Source organism: Periplaneta americana, chromosome 16 (genome assembly GCF_040183065.1).
Source record: "Periplaneta americana isolate PAMFEO1 chromosome 16, P.americana_PAMFEO1_priV1, whole genome shotgun sequence".
In the NCBI taxonomy this organism is placed as follows: domain Eukaryota; kingdom Metazoa; phylum Arthropoda; class Insecta; order Blattodea; family Blattidae; genus Periplaneta; species Periplaneta americana.
Window position 1 is genome coordinate 161,245,411 of NC_091132.1, and position 25,801 is coordinate 161,271,211.

The 25,801-nt window shown below is 35.9% G+C and overlaps 2 protein-coding genes across 3 annotated transcripts in view; one reads left to right on the forward strand and one right to left on the reverse strand.

The window, feature by feature from the left end:
• The first annotated feature begins 1,270 nt into the window (after positions 1-1,270).
• Positions 1,271-25,801, forward strand: part of LOC138691656 (gastrula zinc finger protein XlCGF57.1-like) — a 60,048-nt gene continuing 35,517 nt past the window's right edge. For both annotated transcript variants that reach the window (XM_069813863.1, XM_069813862.1), the window contains exons 1-3: positions 1,271-1,359; positions 2,049-2,189; positions 6,072-6,201. The gene's annotated coding sequence lies outside the window, so the exon portion shown is untranslated. The remainder of the gene's footprint in view (positions 1,360-2,048; positions 2,190-6,071; positions 6,202-25,801) is intronic.
• Positions 7,885-25,360, reverse strand: LOC138691662 (zinc finger protein 233-like). Its single transcript, XM_069813874.1, has 5 exons — positions 25,232-25,360; positions 20,268-20,365; positions 19,551-19,688; positions 19,150-19,229; positions 7,885-13,052 (listed from the first exon to the last, which is right to left on the reverse strand). Exons 2-5 carry the CDS (start codon positions 20,358-20,360, stop codon positions 12,344-12,346), a joined length of 1,020 nt encoding a protein of 339 aa, XP_069669975.1. The 5' UTR covers positions 20,361-20,365; positions 25,232-25,360; the 3' UTR covers positions 7,885-12,343.

Below are 25,801 nucleotides of genomic sequence, written 5' to 3' on the forward strand. Positions count from 1 at the left end.
GGCCATACACGATACTAGAACTTTATTATGGATGTTTAAGTTTCATAAGTAAGCATGAGACTCATTTTCTTACATAGTGCAATGAGTTAAACAGTTGTCTGTTGACATTATTCATTTGTCTTTATTGACATGGAGATAATTGTGGCCATAAATAGCCATAAATAATATACTTTATTAATTTCATGTCTGTACTTTTATCCAATGAAAATAATATTTAAATAAATCTTCGTGTTCCCCTAATTGTTTTGAGCAGTGTATATTTTTATGGAAGATGCTGAAATATTGCATGATCTCTCTCTGCGAGGACGGAGATGGCAGTGAGATTGGGAGTTTTGACGAATGTTGTGATCAAATATTAGAAATTGAGAGCAGGTACTTCCATAGAAAATATGACAGGGGTGAATGGAAGGAAGTCCTGAGGCCAGGAGTGGGAAAGTGGAAAATGTCTTTTGGTAGAAGTTTCAGATCGGCATTCTCCCACACTGGAAGTCGTCAAAATATGGTACAATTTGATTAGGATTCCCATCGTTTCTGATGGGTGACCAGGAATAAATCTTGTTATAAATTGTGTAGTCTACTGTCCGAAGAGAGGTTGAAACTCATGACACCAATGCGGCATCTGTCATGAAGCAACTAAACCAGCAGATAATTGGATAGTGATGCCATCTCATTTCCTCCTCCATTGCATTCATCGATGACCAGTAACATATTTCATTAATGAGATATATACAAACAATTGTTGTTCCTCTGACATATAATTGAAGTACTGCAGTATATATATACCAGTACCTCAATTAGAAGTAATGTTGTAATTATAAATATAAAAAAGTATAATTGGTACTTGTGTACGTCATTTCTAAGTCTGCTTGTCTATTTTCGAAATTCCAATTACATTAAATAGATCCTAGCCTCTTAACTGCCTAGGGTCTCTGGGTCTCTTATGTCCAGGCTTGTTTGGAAAAAATAAAGTAGGCTATATGTCACTTCATTGTTACTGAGTCTTACGTACGGTACAGCTGTATGCTTCACAATATTTCAACATTACAACGGCAAAATTAACGAAATATAAATAATATTATATATACTTCTTTCAACAAAACAACCATTTCCCATGTGCGTTAGAAAGAGAGAAAGATACACCTCAGGAGTGCCAGTAGTAAGGAAGGTACACGTCACGATCTTTCAGCATTTCTCTACAGGTGTTGTGTGTTCAGTTTATAATGTTGAGATCGCTGGTGAGTATTGAAGCGTCATAGGCCCGTCTGTCACGGTCCGTTTGATCCACGTGTTTGGCCATACAGTTTTCAATCATAGCCTGGAATGGATTACAAAATAGAAGGGACTGAGGCTTCATCAGAGGTAAATAGAAAAGTTTTACTGTGTATCTTGTTTGTGTGTTTATCGAACAGTAGAGAAAATCATACATTTCACACTTTATAATCAATTGAATAAATTCCTTGCTGTTGCTGTGATTTATATGGCATCATGAATTGGTCTGGCTTTATGAAGTGTGCGTTGATTTTACTCCTCTCATGGGAAGAACCTTTCACACGAAGTTCAGCTAGTCTCTGTGACCGCTGTTCACCCTGCATCATGATCGAGTAATGCAGAGCTACAATAATTATTAACTTAATCCGTCCCAAAACCGTATGGAACTGCGATTCTGTTTGATACGTCCGTTTGAAACTTAGTTTAACATAGGATATCATGTGAGAGAGGTTTTGTTTTGCGTTATTATTTCTAAAACATAATTGTATTCACGCCAGGTGCTTTTTGATGTCCTACAACAGTCATATTCTGTAACGCACTTGAACAATAATTATGGTCTATATGCTACCACGTATCGACAAGTAAAACTTTAACTTTAATTAAATATGTGGAAAGGCTTAAAACTACATTGATTTGAGATCTGTTTCTGTTACGGACGTGCACATTATGATTCACATTAGCGATGACTGTCATGCACAACCAGCTTGGCGGCTGTTACTCATCAAGTCATCTTTAAAAATAACTAATAAAATTATTCACGATGTTTTTCTGTCTTGTAGGAAGGGAATTTATCGCATCTGCAAATGACGGACATGAAGACAGAATGCGTGGACCAGAGTTACGATATCAAATCAGAGATAAAGGTTGAAGACATCACACCAGTGCCTCTTGTCTTTCCTATGGTGAAAACTGAAGATGATGTAAGTGGTTCTCTATCAATATACACATATATGAGTAATGCATTTGTAAGTATGTCAGACCTATTACCAGTCTAGAATTGTATTAACTATTTGAACTTTTCCTTAACTTTCACAACTTAAACTGTAGGGATTCATTTTAAAATTGAAATAATAATAATAATAATAATATTAATAATAATAATAATAATAATTATTATTATTATTATTCTCAAAAATTTATTTCTGCTATTGAAGACAAAATTATCTCGAATACCCAGAGACAATTGTGCCTAGGAACACACTTCTTTTTAAGTTTACGATTTTTTTTATTCTCGGTGAAACGAGGATTGAGCGGATTCCGACGATTTTGCAATAGAAAATGTTCGAATTACAAAGCGAATTTGATGGAATTTTTTGTGGAGATGCATTTTAAAACTTAAGCATTCTATTGGTAATTGTTACAAGTAAACTAATTCTAGAGATATGTGGCAAATTACCTGTGAAATGACACATCCAACGTAATGTGGGTGCAAACGTTCTGTTTTCTAGTCAGTGAAACGATTTTAGTGATATGAAACACACGATGCGATGTAATCTGAAAAACGCAGAACTCTTATTAATTCAATACCCACTAAAAACAGTCAACTAGAGCATATAATACTACAATAAACATAAATTTCACAACTGAAAACTTTCTTTCGAACCCCGCCATTATGATAAACAATGACGCACTTCAACTGCCAACTTAAAAAAAATCACTACTTCACGACAGCCACACTCAATCGCTTTCTCCTTCTTCGAAACGGACACCTCCGGGATAGAGCAATTTTACATCTTCAAGCAGAGCCTCAAAAGGATCGCGCACTAGCCTCGAACAATCCTTCTTCCATAAATATTCACAAAGGTGATCACTGAGGTCTTCCTTCCGCACGCCTCCTCGAGACAGACGTCCCCTAAGTCCACGCCATGAGTTTTCGATCAAATTCGTGCATGCACCACTTTCCAGATCAACAAAGTTGAGGCTGTGATTCACAGTCAAATGACGGAAATTGTTAACATCCAAGCCTTTATATCCCTTCCAGCAGTCCGTCATTATCGTGGTTTGAGCGGCGACATGTTTCCCAATAAGACCAAGCAAAGTATCTTTGTCCCTTCTATTATTCGGACAAATCTCCAATCGCACTTCCTTCGTCTCACGATCTATCATGTCCAAAACCCAAGAACCCTCCACAATACGACCAGCCTCAAATTTTCTACGTCCAATCTTGCATTCATCAATTTCTACTATATGATTCGGCCCTCCAATTCTAGGTTCGTTCTTGTAACGGCGATCCAGACTGTCTGAAAGAAAAATAAAACTTATAGCAAACAAAAGCCTACAAAAACCTAACCTAACCTTGTACTGTTTCGTATATGCAAAGCATAAAAAAGCCTAAACTAACCTAACCGAACTTCTCACTACAATCCTAAACTAACCCAACCTAACCTGCCACAGATTTGCCTACACAAGGTATAAAACAGGTAAAACTATCTAACGCATCATAAAAACCTAACCTAACCTAAACCCTAAACTAACCTAACCTAACCCAACCTAACCTGCCACAGATTTGCCTACACAAGGCATGAAAAAGCTAAAACTATCTAACTCATCATAAAAACCTAAACTAAACTAACCTAACCCAACCTAACCTGCCATAGATTTGCCAACACAAGGCATAAAAACGTTAAAACTATCTAACGAATCATAAAAACCTAAACTAACCAAATCCCTAAACTAACCTAACCTAACCCAACCTAACCTGCCACAGATTTGCCTACACAAGGCATATAAAAAGCTAAAACTATCTAACGCGTCATAAAAACCTAAACTATCCTAACCTAACCTACAATCCTAAACTAACCTAACCTGTCACTAATATCCTAAACTAACCTAACCTGTCACTAAAATCCCAAACTAACCTAACCTCTCACAAATAATTACGTAAAAGCTAAACTATCTAACGCATCATAAAAACCTAAACTAACCTAACCTAAAATTCTAAACTAACCTGTCACTAAAATCCTAAACTAACCTAACCTCTCACAGATAATTAATAACGCATCATAAAACCCTAAGCTAACCTGTCACTAAAATCTTACACTAACCCTATCTAACCTAATCTAACCTGTCAGTAAAATCCTTAACTAACCTAACCTGTCAGTAAAATCCTAAAGTAACTTAACATGCCGCAGATAATTACGAAAGACATAATAAAAGCCTAAACTAACCCACTCTGCCATAACAGTTCATTTTCTTACCTCTGCACACTTCCCTCAAGTATGAAAACCAATCCGCGATCGTTGACTCCGCTACATCTGGTACATTCGTCTCATCGCACTCCCTTATTGTTTGGGAGTACGAAAACTTCACAGCAAAACCGTAAATTATAAGGAGAACTCTCATAGTTGACAATCTCCCACTACTGAAAAATTATGCGTTATTTGCAGCAGACAACTTAAATGTTCCATAAACCTCATGCCCAGCGCATTTTTTTTTTTGACAATGAAAGAAACCGTATTTGTCTCTCCTGCCAAATTGAGGATACAGCAACTCCCCACAAAGTGTACACTCCATTTTTGCGGGAAGCAGACCTTTCTCCCGGCACCACTGTTGCGCTTCATTTTCAGTATTAATAATGCTCAGCTTCCTAATATTAATACGATCAGCCATTTCCACAACTACGAATTCCCGCTCGAACATTAGAAACTAGCGCGAAACATTCGTAATGTTATATCGATAGCTATGAATATATACATTTTAAATACCCACTCAACCATCCAGCTGGAACATTGCAAACTAGCGCGGAACGTTCGTAATGCCTCGTAAGTTATGTTGGTATTACATGTAAGATGCCTGAAAGTGCAGGAAGAGAATACGCTCAATCCTCATTGAACCGAATTCGATAATGATGAAAGAATAATGGAACGGAGAAAAATTCTCTCCGGCGCCGGGATTTGAACCCGGGTTTTCAGCTCTACGTGCTGATGCTTTATCCACTAAGCCACACCAGATACAACCCCGGCGCTGGACAGAATCATCTCAGATTAAGCTCCAACTCTTGGGTTCCCTCTAGTGGCCGCCCTCTGCACTACGTCATAGATGTCTATGAACGTAGGACCGAAGTCCACACATGTGCTGAGGTGCACTCGTTATGAGTGACTAGTTGGCCGGGATCCGACGGAATAAGCGCTGTCTTAAATCACGAAGTGATTTCATCGTATGATGACGCAGAATATCTGCATGGAAATATCATATGTACTTCGGTACATTAAAATAATATATATAAAATAATATATACGAATTCGATAAGCCAAACATAGTAAAAAAAAGGAGGGTAGGGTAGTTAGAGTCACTAAGGTAGCGTAGTTCAGTGAAACAAAAGAAAGCAGTGGTGGTTTTTCCATAGTTTCCCTTGAAACACAAAAAGTTTCTAGCCTTCGAGTACAGTGAAACAAAAAATATTCTGTACTGACACCAGAACAATCCAGAGGCTTATTGTTTTTTTTTACACAACTACGCAAAAATTGTTGTTAATCTAACACAATGTTGAAAATGTGCTACAATATAATGCACAGTAGTGGCCTATATTATATACAGTAAAGTCCAAAATATTAAAAAACTTATGCACAGTTAACTTTGCGTATTCTTCGTCACAGACGTTAGTGACATATATAACGTTTTTTTGCGTCAAAATATTTATGCGCATACAAATCGTTGGCTTATTCATCCTAATGTAAAGCACAAGCTGCGAGTTATAATCAGGCGGTGGCATACCGACACATAGGGAAAACTTGTAAAGTTAGAAGTCGTCTTGTAACACCCTGTAATAAATTGCTCATTTAAGATGTGTCTTTGTACTGCAGGAACGGACTGCAGCATGCGACTGATATGAGAGAGGAATATGATGACCACAGCAAAGATCTCACATCTGAGATGAAATTTGAGGAAGATCCAGTGCCAATTTCGTTCCCTGTGGTGAAACGTGAACCAGAGGTGAGTGCAGCACAAGGAATGCACAGTGTGTTCTTCTTCCTGTGTTTATCTTGTGTTTTGATTGTAACAGACACTGTCTCTTTACAAGAGTACTTGTAGCGCCTTTTAGTGTATGACATTGGCAGAACAATCTCATTTCTGTTTGTCATTATTTATGTTTTTTCCATTGTTGTCTCGTTTTCCTTTTAAATTCGGGAACGAAATTCCTTTGTTACACTCAGCCGTAATGGTTGCCATAGCTACAAATTCCCACAGTGTATTATCACAGTCTAGTATATACAGTCACGAAGCTCAATACGTAGTAAATATGCATCCATAGATAGTTGCTCACCACTAGGATCGCTAATATCGCCTCATTACAGACAATGCGAAATAGTACCGGCAGAGTCTATTGTTTCTAGCACCCTCACAACTCAAGCTCCGTGACTGTATATAGTAGACTGTGGTGTTATGATAATACCACAGTCTACTATATACAGTCACGAAGCTTGGGATTATTTTTTTCCAACGAGTTGCATTTCTCGCGATAGTTGCTAGCCTCTTGGAGCGCTTTGAGTACTAGGAACAATAGACTATGTCACTGCCACCGTGATGTAATACAGGCTGTAAGGCAGGCCATGTGTCTCGCTTAACACGATCACGAAGGGTGACGTTTCAACCATATAAATGAATTGGAATGCATAAAGAGTAACATATGTTTTTTTTTTTAAATATAGTGTAATTGCATTAATAAATTTTAAAACAATGATTAGAAGACACTTCAGACGTAACTGACTTGCGAGTTAAGGTGTAATATTATTATTGGTGTGAAAATTACATTGTTCGTATGAGTAATACCTGCCTTTATTTCGATTAAATATTGCGAAATTCTAGTACATACATTTATGCACGATTCAATATTTTTCAGTCGCACCGCACGAATATTAAATGTGTTGAAATTATAGGTTATGTTTATTGTACCAGTTGCCCCTTTCTGTCTAATTGTAGTGGTCTCCAATGCCCTGCCACGACATACGTATGTTATGTGATATGGAAGTTATAGGTTATGTTTACTATATTTAACTTATATTCTTATATTCGCAATTATACATTATAATTGAACATAATGTCATATATGACACCCGTCACATTCTATTTGTCTGTAATTTAGTGCTATAATTGAATACTGAAATATTGTATTTATCTACTACCTAAGAGACGAAGTAACACAATCGTGCTTACTTACTTACTTATTGTCTTTTAAGGAACCCAGAGGTTCATTGCCGCCCTCACTTAAGCCCGCCATTGATCCCTATCCTGAGCAAGATTAATCCAGTCTCTACCATCATATCCCACCTCCCTCAAATCCATTTTAATATTATCTTCCCATCTATAGCTTCTATGAGGAATTGGAACACACTTTTGATCATTTGCCTAGATATCACATGAAAGTTTTATTGGGGGATTTCAACGCTAAAGTAGGACGGGAGGATATTTTTAAACCAATACTTGGAAAAGAGAGCCTACACATAAGTAGTAATGACAATGGAGTTAGGTTAGTCAACTTTGCCACATCAAAAAATTTAATTGTCATGAGTACAACATTTCCCCATAAGGATATACATAAACACAATCGTACGTACACTAATTTCATAGGTGTGGTATGGTAAATTTTCTCTCTAAAATTAAGGAAGGTAGATCTGCTAAATTAAAATCACAATATAAATTCTGTTTTATTAAGCCTCAAAATGGCTTCCATTCTAAACTTAAAATGTTGATGTGAATAGATTATGTTAACATGTAAAATTCTCTTCACATTAAAATAACACTGTTTTGTGACTATTTCTGCATCAAATTATGTAATAAGAAGTAAAGGAAACTTATGGACACATTACACTAAATAAAACTTAGCAATGATACGCAATAAAATTATAATATAATATTTCACTGAGCTCCATACACTGAAATAGAAAACCCGAACCAGAGAAAGAAGTCCAGTGGGGTGATGTCTGGCGAATGTGGCCACCAAATTGGTCCGCCTCGTTCAATCCAGTGATCTGAGAGGGTTTCTGTTAGGGAATTCCGAACATCCAGGCTCCAATATGAGAAGGCTCCATTTTGTTGAAAGATTACTTGAGGTTGCAGCTCAGCTACCTGGTGGTACAAGAAGTGTTCCAACATGTTTTGGTATACTGTGCCAGTTATTGACTCCTCATGGAAGAAAAAGGATCGATAATCCTGTCCTACATCAGACCGCACTAAACTTTTACTTTTGGGCTATCCCGGACATGTTCATGGTAGACGTGTGAATTTTGTGTACCCCAGATCCTTACATTGTGCTGATTGACAGATCTTGATGCACGAAACATTGCCTCGTCTGAAAACAAAAGGTTTTCAAGAAATTGAAGGTCACTGTCATACAATCCAGCATTTCAGTAGCAAATGTCTGTCGTCGTGGCTGTCATCTGGTTTTAATTGTTGAATAATATACCTCTTGTAGGGTACAAACGAAGTTGCTTATGAAGCACTGGATGCACAGTTGATCTCGGCACATTGAACTGTCGGAATGAATGGCGAATTGACTTTTGAGGAATTCTCTGAAATCCTGCTCTAATTTCTTCAATTTTCTCTTCTGAGACACGTCGACGAGAACCTCCTAATTGTTTGTTCACAGTTCGAGTCACCAGAAACTTCTCACACCATGCCTTAATGGTTTTCCCATCAGGCGCATTCCCTCCATGTTCTCTTCTGTAATTTCTTTGCACGGGTAATTATTTATTTCGTCTCTGCATACCAGAAAACAGTTTGTTCACGTTGCTGCGGAGCCGCCATTTTGTTTTATGCCATTGTTGCCGAACATGTGACAGATGAATTAATTTGGAACAAATGAAATAATTCTTTGAGATTCTCTTTCTTTTATTACCAGACTCATTTCATGGTTCCAGTGATAAATTAAAATGTGGGAAGTTTGAAAGGGACACTGTATACTTTTTCAAGTTTCGTTGCCCTTACAAAATATGGAGAATGGGGCTTGAGTTAAAATCCTGAAGTGGAATGACAGATTTGAACCTAGGATCCTTTACCAAAATGTAACTAATTGAAATCTGAATCCACACAACGGAGTAGGCCCATAAATCTTTCTTTTATCTAGTTACCACATGTTCAGAATTTTGGAAAAAAATTCTCATTGGAATGACAAGATTTGAAGCCAGACCTCAGACAAAACATTCTATAGAATCCCCCTCTATATATTATGAAAGTCCATGAACTTCAAAATAATAGTCTCTCATCTCTTCACAATTTATAAGTATTTCCAGTTACAATGAATGAGACACGGAATTAAACAATTTGTATTGCAATAACAGGCTCGAACCCAAGACCTGGTACCTACCTGTCCTTAATTTGAACGCAAGATATCTCAAAATTTAAGTCAGCTATCTTACCCACAAACATAACATGAAATAAAACTAAAAAGAAAGAATATATTGGTAGGATGGTCTGAGAGACCGGCCACACTAAAGATGTTGCAGTCTTGAGCCACACGCAGGGTTAAAGCTGGTAATTTAGAGATAATGGCATAACTAAAATGTTACAAAACAATATAAATTAAAAGTTATGAACAAAGAAAACCTAAATTTCATATTTTGTTTATTATTCCTAGGAAAAATTTGAAGAAAAAAAAATTCACTACATTTCCATATTTATTTGTGTGGAACTTCTTGAAAGTATAAGCATTAAATGTGTGTTTATTTTGTGAACAGAACGTATCTTCATTAGTGCAATAAAATTACTTCTTGTTGAAGTGCACCGCCAAAGAGAAGAATTCCAGAAGTAAGGAATCCGGGAAAGAATCGCACAGATATACATATTGATAGCATTCTACTTTGATCAGAATTTGAAAAACATGGAAATATGCTACCAGAACAAATGAAATGAAGCAATATTCGTGAATAATTGCTAATGCATTAAGAGGGATTCCCCGAAGGGCATCAGAACGGTTCGTTTCGTGCGAAATTTCGAACGTTTGAATGGGTATACAAATATTTTGGTCGTCGAGAGAAAGCACATAAGTAAAAAAAGTCGATTTTTCTGTTGTACCTCATCACATACGTAAAGTATTTTTTTTTTCTAATATTTGAAATGATAAAATTTCTCCTGGCGTGACAAAGAAAATGTGAATACAGGCCCGGAACAAACAATTTTTCAGTACCTAAGGCAATCATACAACTTAAATTATGATATTGAATTTATTTTTTAATCATGACATTTGTCAGCTTTCACATTTTTTCACCTTCATTTTCAAAATTAGAGAAAAATCTAGCGTGGTAATGAAAATCAGATTCGGATTCAGGGCACATCAGTTAATTGAACAAGTAATTGTAGCAGAAATGTTTTTTTAAATGCATATCAGTGTAATGATAATAACAATAATATCTCAAATGGTTTACATTTCCCCAGTATCTATGCGTGCATGCCATTGTAAGTAACCTGAATTCAGACAATTCTTTCCACAATAGCCCTGAGGTGTCACTTATAAACCTGTGATCTTGTTAGCGTCAGATATTTGTCACTGGTTCCAACTCTCATTAGTTCCAAAATCGGACATGCGAGAAAGCACCATCTCTGACCGATACGTGACTCATAGCGGATGTGACGTAGGTACGTATATGTGACAGCTGTGGAATGGATAGGAGTGCAGATCAGAAGATTAACTTGAAGGACACCAAACGGTGATCTAAAGATTTTCGTGCCTATCAAAAGGTTATTGTCCGTAAGTCTTTGATACTACAGCTGCAATGCAATCTCCGTATTTTTCCAAGAAAAAATTCTCTTATCTTACGTAAATTTTACAGAACGCGCTAAAATTCTCTGATAAAATCGCTATTACAAGTCACAGTGAATTTCGGGAACTGTAAGAGATCAGACCAGTGTGTACAAAATAACAGCCACAACCTTCAAACTGAATGGATTCTGGAGTGCTTGTAATGTATTACTCGCACGTGTGGACAGATATGGCTCTTGAAATGTTTCTCGTTTGTGTAATACTTACATTTTGAAATGACTATAGTATGCAAGTTTTTTTCAGCCATTCCACTAGTACGGTTTTTGGTTGTGAGAATGGATTGCTGAGTTTCTAGACTCCTCGACTGTGTATAGATTTTCTCACAAGCATCACATTTCACACATACCCTATTCAACAAAATTAAGTCGAAACTTGACAGTTCAATCACTTCTCGCCAGGAGGTAACCGTGAACACCATTTGAAATACTTCTTAGCACAAAAAGACCTTCCACACAAGAACCATCATATGGGTTTTGGCATACGAACAGTATAGTATACTATATAATGATTTATTTAACCTGGCAGAGATAATGCCATCAAGCCTAATCTTCACCCCTAGATGAGAATTACAACTATAGTATTAAGAATACAATTAAAATTATAATTATAATTACAATTAAAGTTACAATTACAATAACAGTCAAAGTAATAATAGATTAACTGATTAATAAAACCTAGACAATTTATTATAGAGGTTAAGAACAAAGAAAGATTATCTCGCTGAAGTACAAATTAAAGCTAGCATAATAAAACCATACAGTGATTAAAATACAGGATATTTAAATATTTATTATACAATATTATTATGTACACGCATGAATGTATATTAAGATGTGCGGGCCATAAAAAACGCATTTCACACAAATGACAAATGAAGAATATATGCATACGTGAATACACATTAAGATATTCCGAGCGCGAAAAATCCATTCCAAACACATTATTACTGAACGGTTTTTTACGAAAACGCATCTGGAGATTAAACGGGCGTCCAAAACACTTCCCACACACATCACAACTGAATGGCTTCTCAACTGTGGATAAGTGAATGCACATTGAGGTGTGTGTGAATACGGGAATGCATAGAGAGATATTTCACGCGAGAAGAACACTAACTTTGCACTGAAGTCTGTATTAAGTACCTTCATGATAGTGTGCACGAAAGAATGCCTCATTTAGATTTGAAGAGCTTCTATAGGAGTTCACACTCACTTCAGAAACGAATAGCTTCTGACACGTTTGTACGGGTGAAATCTTTTTGAAATGCACGGAGACAGGACAATTCTTTCCAAAGACGTGACAACGGATTGGTTTCACGCCTTAGTGTACACGTGAATGGCTATCGAGATATTTCGAGAGCGAAAAACACTTTCCACAAACGTCACAGCTGAATGGCTTCTCGCCAATGTGCTCGCGTGAATGCCTTTCAAGATAATCCAAACGGGGAAATGTCTTCCCACACACATCACAACTGTACGGCCTCTCGTTTGTGTGCAAGAGTGAATGCCTCTTGAGATCGCTTGACCTTGAAAATCTCTTTCCACACACATCACAACTGAATGGCCTCTCGCCTGTGTGCATCATTAAATGTGTTTTAAGGTGTGAAGACTTTTTAAAACACTTCCCACACATATCACAACAGAATGGTTTCGCGACAGTGTGCAAGCGTGAATGCCTCTCGAGATGTGCCAATTGCAAAAAACTCTTTCCACACACATCACAACTGAATAGGCTCTTCCTTGTGTGCAAGCGTGAATGCCTCTCGAGATTTGCCAATTGCAAATAACTCTTTCCACAAACGTCACAACTGAATAGGCTCTCGTTTGTGTGCAAGCGTGAATGCCTCTCGAGATTTGCCAATTGCAAAAAACTCTTTCCACAAACGTCACAACTGAATGGTCTCTCGTTTGTGTGCACGAGTGAATCCCTCTTGAGATCGCAAATGTCAGAATCGTATTTCTTGCCATCGTACCCTTCAGGATTATTTTTGCAGAATTTTGGAACTCCACTATTATGGCTAACTGAAACACTAAAAATTGTGTCATTAGTGGAAAGAATGTCTAGACTTTCAATGAAAAAATATATGCGCCATAAGCAAAGTAATATACGAGAAATTAATGATGGACTTTCTCCTTCAGTTACTTCTGTATAGATTAACTTAATAAAATTAAGTGATAATAGTAATTATAACTATCATAACAGCAATAATGATAGTAATAACAATAATTATTCATTTAATTATTAATATATATGTGCTCGACAACAGACATTGGATAATAGAAGTCCAAGACAGTGATACAATTAATCCAATAAAATAAAAAGCTATGGTACAAATTAAATAATAATAATAATAATAATAATAATAATAATAATAATAACAACAACAGTATTAGATAAAATCGATCAAGTGCAAAACCAAGCTCTATGTCTCCTCACCGGTGTAGTCGAAACCACTCCAATAACACAATGCTCCTTTTAACAGAATTTAAACCAATTCATAGATTAATTGAAGAGAAGGCACTAATTCTATACGAAAAGCTATTGAGAATTCCAGGAGACAAATTCTGGGAATCTTATCATGATGTGGAACGAAGTTTGAAAACACAGCACGGAATTATACAAAAAGTGATCGAATTGAGGGAAATATATCAGACATTTAGTACTGCAAAACCTCTTCCTCAATTTTTAAATCCAATACTTTCTAACTCAACCTTATTCTCCATAGATTTGGAAGATGCTGTTTGTAAAAAAGAAACACCAGTGGATATATTAAGATCCCTGGCTCTTGAAACAATTAACCTCAATTATTCAGAAACTAACTGGCTTCATGTTTATGCAGACGGATCCAAAATGGTGGATGATATTAATGTTGGTGCCGGTGTATACAGTGATATCTTTGCTTTCTATACAGCGGTAGGCACCCATAGGTCAGCTAATGATGGTGAAATGGAAGCTATGAGCCTAGGCTTAACTCAACTGATGTGTCATCAAACTGAATTCAAGAATATCGTCACCCTGTGCGACTCCAAAGCAGCCACAGAATCTGTATGTTCCTCAGACCCTGAGTTTTCATCAATCCAAGACTGTCAAAACGCCTTACAACTATTACAATCAAAACAAAATCGTGGTACTACAGTGGGTCCCTGGCCACTGCAACTTATTTGGAAGTTAGCAGGGTGATGCCTAGGCAAAAAAAAAAGTGCTACAATTTTACAAACATCTCCTAAACAAACACCCTTCCAAGAAATAAAATTGTACATCAAAGAAGTTGCCCTCAACATCCATTCACATGATTGCAGGAAGAACAAATGACAAACACTGGAGAAGTGACCTTCTATCAATACCTAACGGACCAAAAAGATTGGCAGTCGCGAATTTCCGCCTTGCAACTGATCATGACTGCTTGGCGCAGCATCTCCACCGTTTCGGTATTTATCAACATCTTATTATTCTTACAGTCTCACTAATAAACCGTGTATAGTTTTAATGCGAGATTTATGCAGAGTTGAGACAGAAAACGTTACTAATAAACCGTGAATAAGCTATGGACTTATAAACAGTCTGTAGCTATACAATGGGAACTGCTTTGCAGTAGTTATATACACAAACACCTTGTTTAAGCGTTGTATATAGCGAAAAAATGGCCGCCCCTCTAACAGCTGTTCCTATCGACTGTCATTTTATGATGGTTACCTTGTAACCACAGAATAACAAACCAAAGATCATAGAATTATTAGAATAATATTGCTGTAGCTTGTACTCTTTGACCAAAATGCAGTGTAGTAATCGATTAGATAGAGAACCTCAGATATTCTATTACCTTTCGTAACGAAGTAATGACGAAACTATGACGTAGCTGTGTAACAGTTATACTGTTATACACGACGTATGTAATGATTATTAGTAAGGAATTCACACACGACTTATAAACGAGCTAATCATTCTATAAGACAGTTAAAACGTCTATATATAGAGTTTTTATTAGTAAGACCATTATTATGTAACAAGAATAAAAAAACCATAATAATATTAATAATAATAATAATGTGACAGCCGTGTCGAGAATGGAAAGCACGTCCCGCAGAAGAGAGAAAGCTGCGTGATGCTGGCAGCTGTGCGCGGAGAGAGAGAGAAAGGCCAATACAGTGGCGCGAGGCGAAAAGGGACGCAAAGCTGTTGGTGCTTCGCTGCGCGAGGTGAAGGGGGAAAGCAAATCTCCCGAATAGACGTGCGGAAACTGAAGCCGCGAATAAAGGCTGGTTCACAATAAACCGGGAACGAAAACCAGAATGAAAACGAGAAGCAGAGGACGTGAATAGGAAAATTTTTGATTCACAATAAACCGTGAACGTAGACGACTATGCATATCGATATGCATGTCAATAACGATCAAAGAGTTTATAATATATAACTAGAGACACCAACGGCGCTAGTTTCGCGTACAAAATTGAACCGCTGTTCGGCCGCCATTAAAGGGAGTTGATGCTTCGCCGGGAGTGCGAGCAGTTCATGTTTATTGTGGAATACAAATACATATAAATACACTAGAAGGAAAATAATAAGAAAATGGTGAAATACTGCGCCGCAAATAATTGTTCTAACATAGCTACTATTGTAGGATGCTCAGGAAAGCATGCATATCTTAATATTTGGAAGAATGTTATAAATGCAGTTCCTCCTTTGAATGTGTTTACAGATTGTCGGAATATTTCTGGGATAAAGTTTTTCCAGAAACACATTAATCATGTTTATAAGGTTGGTTTCAACAATGTATGTAAGGGTTAGGTGCCATCACATTACAGTGGATTATAATAGCAGAGTGCATAACAAAATCCTCAGACTATATCTGTCTAAAACTGTTTTGTTTCACGATAAATGAATTAATCATGTAATTTCCGTTTTGTAAAGTATGTACTTCTAGTTTTTGGTTGTATTATATGCAAAGAAATTAGTGAAAATATAGCTGATGGCCTACTTAGGCATATTATTACCACTACTACTAGGTCTATTATTACCACTACTACTAACTAGGTCTCACTACTACTAGGCCTACTAATTCCACCAAAACTAGGCCTACTATTACCACTACTACTAGGCCTATTATTACCACTAATACTAGGCCTACTATTACCACTACTACTAGGCCTACTATTACTACAAAAACTAGGACTACTACTACTACTAATACTAGGCCTACTCTTACCACTACTACTAGGCCTATTATTACCACTACTACTAGGCCTACTATTGCCACAAAAATTAGACCTACTAGTACCACTACTACTACACCTACTATTACCACTACTACTACTCCTACTGTTACCACTACTACTACGCCTACTATTACCACTACTAAGTTACTAGGCCTATTATTACCACTACTACTAGGTCTATTATTACCACTATTACTAGGCCTATTATTACCACTAGTACTAGGCCTATTATTACCAATACTACTAGGCCTGCTATTACCACTACCTCTACGCCTAGTAATATTACCAAAACTAGGCCTCCTATTACCATTACTACTAGGCCTATTATTACCACTACTGCTAGGCCTATTATTACCACTACTACTAGGCCTACTATTACCACTACTACTAGGCCTAGCTATTACCGCTACTAATTGTATTAAGAAGTCTGTACTGACCTCAAACCTGGTAGTCATTAACTACACAATGACTAGATTGTTTTATGATAAAATTTATTCTCATTATATTTTAAATCAGTTTCCAGAATTTTTATGATCTCAAATTTCACCACTAAATATTTTCAAAGCACCATATACCTTCCTCTTTCTTTGCATGAACGGACTAAAATATAGACCATTATTGTGTCCTTAAAACAATACTAGTAATACTGAAAATTAATGTTGATATTGCCATTATTCAATATTTCATATACTTATCCCGAGTGTATATGGGTGATTTAATTTATTTTTTAGAATATCGCCAAAGATGAATCATTATAATACTTTAATAAATATAGCGCTCCTCTGCATTCATGTTTATTTCATCACGACTCATCCTTTGTAAAAGATGTTTTAAACAGTGTCTATCACCAGGCTACATCAATGTATTATAGTACTGTTTGCAAATTTCGCGCCGCAAATACTCCCTTTAATGGCGGATTCTAGCCGATTCAATATGCGACATTTTTCTTGCCTGCCACTCATGGGTATGTGTCTCTAGTAAGTATTTACAAACTCTTTGATAACGATATGTAAAGTCGATATTACGCATTCTGATGTTATTTGTGTATAATTGACCAATGGCGTTCTCTCATGAGTACAAGGCAGCCAACATTAACACAGGTTAACCAACTTCGAAATTTCAACTGAAACATTTCATTAGGTATGGTACTATAAATATGCCCATGCATCTTTATTATCACAACCTATTTTAAGTCTACCATAACGTAAAATAATTAGAGAAGAAACATTTGTAGTAGAACAGAGATAAACACAACAGTAGTTATTGAACTGAAGCATGAATATGTAGTGTGTAATACAACCAATACAGTAATAAAAAACGATTCACTTCCGATCGGTGTTCAAAGATGCAGCTATTGAAACCCACGTATTCTCCTTCATGTTCTCATCTTTATACGAAGCGTAAACGTGAGGTGAGGATTTTCCTCAACACTCAATATTAGAATCTCATCAAATAAAACTTGCTCCATGATGCACAGCACAGAACAAAATAATGCATAAGTTATGTCACGGTCTTCTTGCTACAAAATGACGACAAAATAGATTTTAGATGGCAATAAAATGAATCTAGTGGGCTGTGATCGCAAATGTGAACGCCAAAGTTGAAACTTGGCCAACTCTCCGTTCCCGATCCTGGGCTCCGGCAAGCTTTTCGTTAATTGTGAATGTTCACATTTAAATGTATACATTTTAATAATTTTACCAGTTTCGTTATCGTTCCGATTCTCGTTTCCGGTTTATTGTGAACCAGTCTTAACAGGTGGAAGACACGGGAAACAGTACTTTCTCGAAACTATGGTTTAGTGATAAATAGGAGACGCGAAGAAGGAGAGAGCTAGTTGTTAGTATTGGACAGCGAGCACAAGTTGGAGTCAGCAGCGCCCAGGAGTCTAGGGTTCGATACGCGAGTGAACTTGAGCAGCGTGCAGGCGGAAGCAATGCATTTGGAAGACTAGAGTTCGAGTGCAGTGGACTGTCTCCGGAAGTCCTGAGTTCGAGTGCAGTTAACTGTCTCTAGGAGTCTTGGGTTCGATATACTGTGAACTGGAGTGAATGAGCTAGAAGAACGAGCAAATGCAACGAACTGTGAACTGAGAACTGAAAGTTTTGTTCTGTAAATAGTGCTTTGTGAACATTAGTTGAGATTAGCAGTACATTGTTGTTCTCAATAATCCAAGAGATTTGTCATTGTCGTCTGCGGATTGCAATAACGAATACTGTGTTGCTGTGTGGAGTGGTAATCCCATTGTTGACTAGAGTGTTTAAATTCAATTATTGAAAGTGATTATTGTTGTGACAATAAAAGTTACATTATCCTTTTAAATTGAAAGTAACAATAATAATAATAATAATAATGATGATATTATTAATAATAATAATAATAATAATAATAATAATAATATATGGAATTTCTGAATCAAAAAATTGAAATCAACGCAGATTTTCTAATTTCATTGTTATAACTCAGGATCTGTGACGGATATGCCGAAGAGAAGTAGGACTCACTTGCTTCAAAGCTATACACAAAAACCTACTAGAACTGCCGGATCAGACCTGGGAAAACAACAGGAACTATATTTCCCGAGTACATTCCATTAGTCAATGAAAATGGTCAGGGAACTGTTCTCCATGATATGTAAAAAGATGAAGCCAGGTCTATGCCTTGGTTTTATCTTTGACATCAGCAACATCAGCTCCACTAGTTGGCTGTTGTAGGAGTGGTAAAGTAGCAGTAGGGCAGGTGTTCGTGATAGTGATAGAATATTATAACATTCATACCAATTACGTTGGCAAGGTAAACTGGAGTTTTGATATAAAAATAATCACGTTGAAATTATAAAAATGTTTATGTTGTCATTATTAAAATAAAGCAGTATAACCAACAACAAACTAGGGACTCGTATATTACACTCACTTCTCAGTTGAGACTTCATTCTCTTCTGCTGTTACTTCCAGTTTGACCTCCTTCACTTGATCCAACTCACAAAATTCTTCCTGTAGCAGAAGATTACGTAAAACAGACACAGAGCACAATAATACATGAACATCAGGCAGTAAAAATTTACAACTCATCCAATCTTTAAAGCAAAGTCAGTAATGGAAACATATTGTGAAGGATGTGGACAACCATTTTGGCACTAATGGATTACTACCAAGTACGGTACATGATTCAAATAAACTAAACAGTGCTAGTAAAACAATTAACTAAACAATTGGAACGTAAAAGTTATCATTGGGATGACTCTAGCAGATACATCAGCCAGAGAGTAAGAGAGAGAGAACTACCGACCAACACACTTCATAAACTGCACTCACCCCAGTTTGACTCTTCAGCATGGGAAAGTCAATTGGCACTGCAGATTCCTCAAATACTATCTCCGATTTAATGTCATACCTGTGATTTACACATTCTGTTTTTATTTTAGTGACGTCCAAATCTAATAAATTTCCTTCCTGCAACATAAAGAACAAAATAATTACACAAAACAGTATAAAAGTTGTTCACGAAAACCCGGGACTATTTATAAAGTCCTTCCATATTTTTATTAATACTGACGTCAACAAATGCCTATCTACCTATTCCAAAACCAATAGTAAAATAATTTATCTGAAAAGCGTTGTAGGATAGCATATACGAGTAAAAGAATATATTTATTGTACGATATTTTGTTGCCAGTATGATCAGAAGGATCCATCACAAAATATAAAGGTTAATATTATTCTAAATAAGCTATTATTGATTCGGTTTTAAATCATTTAAATGTCCTTGTAAAAATCCATGCAAGTAAATGAAACGTCAAGGTTTTTTGTGTTTGTAATATATTTCCTGTATGTAGGTATTCACACTATTTTGTGAGTATGTGTGTTTTATGTGAAATAAAATTCCGTTTGTAACTTCACATTCACTATTTTCAACGTTTTTAGTTGTGTTTCATCTCTTGGACAAAAGAACAACTAATTACAAAGGAATATGCTTCCCAGTTATAAATTACGCATTTAGAAAATGAAATATAGTAATTGCGCTCAATATACCTGAGATAAAGGCTTCTTCTCTTCTATATCTGCGATACCACTTGTCTGTATACCCATTGGGTCGGACCGAGGTTCCATCTTGATCACGTCCATTACAACTGAAAAAGGAAATTAAGTAACATAAGTTAATAAGCAGTATGTGAAATACTCAGATAGAGTTAATAGCTTGGCAATAATAGGTCCACATCTGCGTATTTGGGTGCGCGTGTCATAACTAAGGACCGGATTTTTATGTGCTAAAAAATTTAAATATATTTATTTTTTATGTGCTAAAAAGTACGAAAATATTTGCTAAAAATGAAGAAATATTTTTTTTAATATGACAAAAATACCTTATTTAGCTTGGAAAAAAAAATGTTACTACGTACTCAACAACCACACCTGAGTGCTATTAGTTGGCCGAGAATTACAGTGAACAACAAAGGTCATCTCCAAATTCTCCATTACAAATGCATGCCGATTATCTCTGAACAACGACTTATACTGTGAAAACGATCTTTCCACATCACAGGACGTCAGACGTGCATATTTAAAGAGAGGAATGTCACAAACACAAACACCGTCAATTTCACCTACATGCACATCCTCCAATGCTTGAGCAACTTTACACATTTTTTTTATATCCACTGTTTTTCCCAGACACATTCTGGAATTTGTGCCTCAGTACTTGTACTTCTGAACCTGGTAGCGAGTCTAGTTTAATTTCCACGGCACGCACTTCCTTGTTTGAGACAACAGGTTTTTGGATGCATCGAGTTTTTTTATGGTGTCACACAAAAAGCTTAGATTTGCTAATAGGAAAGCCAAATCGTTTCTAAACAACCATCTTTCAGTATATCTTGAAGGATATCGATTGTCAAAGCCCGATAACAGGGAATCACAACAGCATAATATATATTGCCTTACTTGATAGACATGAGATATTGCCTTGCGAGAGGCGAGATATTTGTCTAAATTAAATAATGTTCATACCCAAGCTCTTATCTGTTGTGTTTCACAAACAAAGAGTGGAATGAAATCATCTTCAGCAAAAACAAACATTCCCAATTATGTGTCCATGTTAATTTATTTTCTAATAATAACATTAATATGCTGCCTAGCAGTTCTCAGAACTTGAGGCGATACTATTACAAAAATGGATCACAGATACACCACACAGCGCTTAGAAACACGAAGCAACGAGAATTCTTAAGAAAAGATAACGTACTTCTGAGTGATATAATTGGTTTAATTTTTAAATATTTAAAATCTCTTGTAAAAAATATTGAAGTAAAAAAACTCCAAGATTTATGGGTTCATAATAGATTTCCTGAAAATATGCATTTACATAATTTTTTTGTGAAAATATGTGTTTTTATGTGAAATAAAATTCGGGTTTTAAATTTGAAACTTCATGTTCGGAATTTTTAACTTTGTTAATTGTGTTTTATCACACGCAAAAATAATATTTAATTACATAGGAATCCGCTCCTTAGTCATAACACACAAGAATTACCACAAATACAGAGTCTTTCATAAGTAACGAGTCTATCGAAAAATCAAAACATTTTGGATAATGTTTTAAAATGATGTTCATCCTCACGACAAAGAACCCTTCCTATTGCTGCACAGTCGATTTAGAAACTAACACCCCCTCACCCTGCCATCAGAGGAAGGTACTAATCCATGTGTAATGTGCATTTCATGCCAACTTAAAATGACCTGGAGAATGGCCTTCTATACGAGGTTATTCGGTCGCCAATCCCTAATTTGTTGGCCATCGCGATCAACTGATTTGATCCCCCTGGACTTATTATTCTGGGGACTGATCGAAGATCGTGTCTATGAGACTAAGGGCCGTATTCATAAACGAGACTTTGAATGAAGGCTTCCCAAAGTCGACTTTCGTAGTAAAGTTTAACCTTGTTAAAAGTCCTATTCATAGACAATAATTCTGAGACTTTGACTTTGGTAAGTCGAGATTTGACGATCTTGTTCTAATGTTGGCAATCAAAATCACTGGCTTCTAAACGAATTAAATTAATAGATTGTTGAAATAGAGTAGGCACTGCCACAATCACAGCCATCTTTTGAGTCACAAATCAATGAAACAATTGAATATCGGTACATGTTAAGCAATTGTCAACCGTTCTTGCAGCTTTACATAAGAATAATGTTATTCGAGGGCTTATTGTGAAACTAACGTAAGTACAAAAATTGACATTTTTAGGTCTTTACACCAAATTATAATAATTTGTTCTTCTACCTGGCCACAAAAAATCGTAACTCAGTTCAAACAGTCTTGCATATAACACAATTCATAACCACAAAACATGATGGTATAGTTTATCTGAAATAGCATTGCCTGTTAAGAAATTTGTTGTGAATAAAACATCTATTGTAGTTACTGGTACGTTAGGTTCACATTAAACCCTGAAAATATTTCATTGTAAAATAATTTTGTTATGAAGACATGGAAGATAAGATTCTACCAATGACAGACTATAAAAGAGACATAATATCCTGCTGACAGTTGGCAGAGTTATTCCCTGCATGTCAGTAGAAACTACTTAAAAATTATCTGAAATCAATATGCAGAAAACATTATGAAGACCGCAAGGATTATAAATTAACTGCACTTCCAACTGTATAACCTATAATATAAAATTAAATAGTAAGAATCAATATTGAGCTATTAATCCTTACCTATAGCGTAAAATCGCGATGAAATAAGTTGTATTATTTATTGGTGCAACGGATATAATCCTCTTCGATTGTTCATCAATGAAAGTTGAAACATGACGAGGATATTTAATACTGTCTGTTTATCAAATCTGTACCTTGATTTGAATTTATAATCTATAATAATACGCTAAGGAACATGAGCAGCTTTAATAATCTCCTAGATGTCTTCAATATTCTCGGCAAATTCAACAATTTCGCAAATATCAGTCATTTTCCTTTTGTCCACGAACAGAAGTCGAAGTCAAAGTCTAGATTTTCGGCGACTTCGAAGTAAAGTCACGATTGAAGTTTACTTTCCTCAAAGTGTCCACTGTGACTAGGAAAATGGTGACTTTGTACTTTCCAAAGTCAACTTTGGGCCAAAGTCTCGTCTATGAATACGACCCTTAGCCACGCACCAATCCTGAATTAGTGGAAAGAAAAGATACCCGATACAAATGGTCACGCCAGACATGCTCACCAGAGTCCATGAAGAGTTGATACGTCGTTACATTTGTGCATTCAGCAGAACGGAAGACAGTTTGAAAATTGTACACCATAATTTGTCAACAATTGAAACTGTATTTTACGTTACGTGTTTTAATAAAGGTTTAAACACTAACCATTCTTTCGTTTAATAGTTCTGGTGGAGAGGGGAGGGGGTCTTTGTTTCTAAATCGACTGTATGGCGAGGATGAACATCATTTAAAAAAATTATCCCAAATAGTTGATCATTCGATAGACTCATTACTTATGAAAGACCCTGTGCAAACCAATGTGTACTTCAGCACAAATCAGCATATGATACTAGGAATAAGTTACAATACTTGTCTTACAAATAATGTCGATGATTTTACAACAGTGTTCGTCACTAAGTTCTATATATGACCTGGGAAACTGAATTCGTTCGGGCGTTTTCAACAAAATGCAGATGTCTACTAAATATTGTCGGACGAGTAAAGTAGGAAATAGACGAAGTGAACAAAGAAAACAAAGAACATGAAAGACACAGTATAGAACAATGGAAGATAAGTGTACGAGTCGCTTAAATTATGTAAAGTGTAAGAATATAGTGTAAAGGTAGTAAATTAATTAGTGAAGTGATGTAAATAGCAAAATGAGCGAGGAGTATGAAATAGTCATGTTACATGTCAGTAAGGAATAAGGATTATGAGAGTTACGAATAGGCTATAGCATCAGGTGGAATAGAGATTACGAAATACATGTATATATGTATATATATATATATATATATATATATATATATATATATACATATAACTATAGCAAGTAAGAAATAGAAATGGTAATGAAAAGAATGTATGTATCATGAAGATAGAGAGAAAATAAATAGTATAAAAAACGGTAGGAGTAGGCAAATTAATTTCGGATAAATTTCAGAACGCTATACAGTGTGTAATTTCCCTATTGAATTTTGAAAAGTTCCCGCTCATATTGTAGGTTGGCGATGGTTTCCTCCTATTTCACAACTAATGTTTTATAGTGACACAGTTCACATGACCAGTTATCACAGAGATTAACCTCATCACTAGCAGTGTTACTACTTCCATAATGAAATCACATTCTACAACTGTCACAAAATACTCCCTGACCAACTTTCCTACCACACGCACCACAGCTTCCACTCAAATCACACACCTTAGCAACATGTCACTGGGACAATAATTCACGAAAACAATTAGGCCTACCTAAGTAATTTAAACAAATAATATGCATTGCAGTCGATTTAATGTAGGTTAAATATAAGTAATGTGTGAAATAAGAGATATTTTGAGTGATAAAAGATATAAAATATATAAGATGTTACAGATAGAAAGGGAACTGAAAGAGAGTTGCGGGGTGAGGACTGTAATTTCGTTTTTATTTCCGAGTAAATAAGATGACGTCATGAGAACCGCTTTACGAAATATTCTCCATCAAGATTCAGTACTGCTTATAATTATTAATGTGGGGAGTAGTATTCATAAGATCCAAGTTTCATATACAAATACTGTAAAGAAAATGTGATAATACAACATACAATCGGTAAGCAACGAGATAAGTGAAACCATTTGCCGATATACATTATACATAATACCACGCAAAGTGAGAAATACATGTCTCTAGTATAAGCTGATATAGAGCACAACGGATTGAAAGACATGAAGAAAGTTTGTGGATGTCGTTTACTCCTATCTTTTGAGGAATAGAATGCAACGGTATATTACCCACTGTGCACTGAAATATTTACATTTACATACCTGCTTTGAGCCGTAATTCTTAATCACGAGGTAAGCCCAAAATTATCACAGAATAATTAGCTCTATACAGCAAATATATAGAGACCTAAAAGAATCTTCTAGAAATATAACTAAGCTAGCTGGATAGCAATTCACATAGAAGACCGTGACACGTAGGTTTCTGAATCAGTGTTGCCAACGGGACGGTAATTCCGTCAAAACTGACGGAATTTCAACATAGCAGACAGGTAAATAATGGCTTTGAAGGGTGACGGATTTTCCGGCGGAAATTAAGATTTACATCGTATTTTGACTTTTTTAGCTTCTGTCATTTTTAATTGTTTAATTTTTGGGGGAGCGTAGACCAATCTAGCACATCAACAGCAGAACTAGAGGCAGATGATGTGAATCAATTATTGTTTTAATTAATCAAGATTAACAAGTAAATTGTGTTAAAATATGCTTTTTATTTGTATGTAGATATATTAAGTAGTCGTAGTTTTTTTTTATTTTGACGGATTCTGACGGATTTCGGGGTGTTAGACTTACGGGGATACACTTGATGTGTTGGCAACACTGTTCTGGATTACC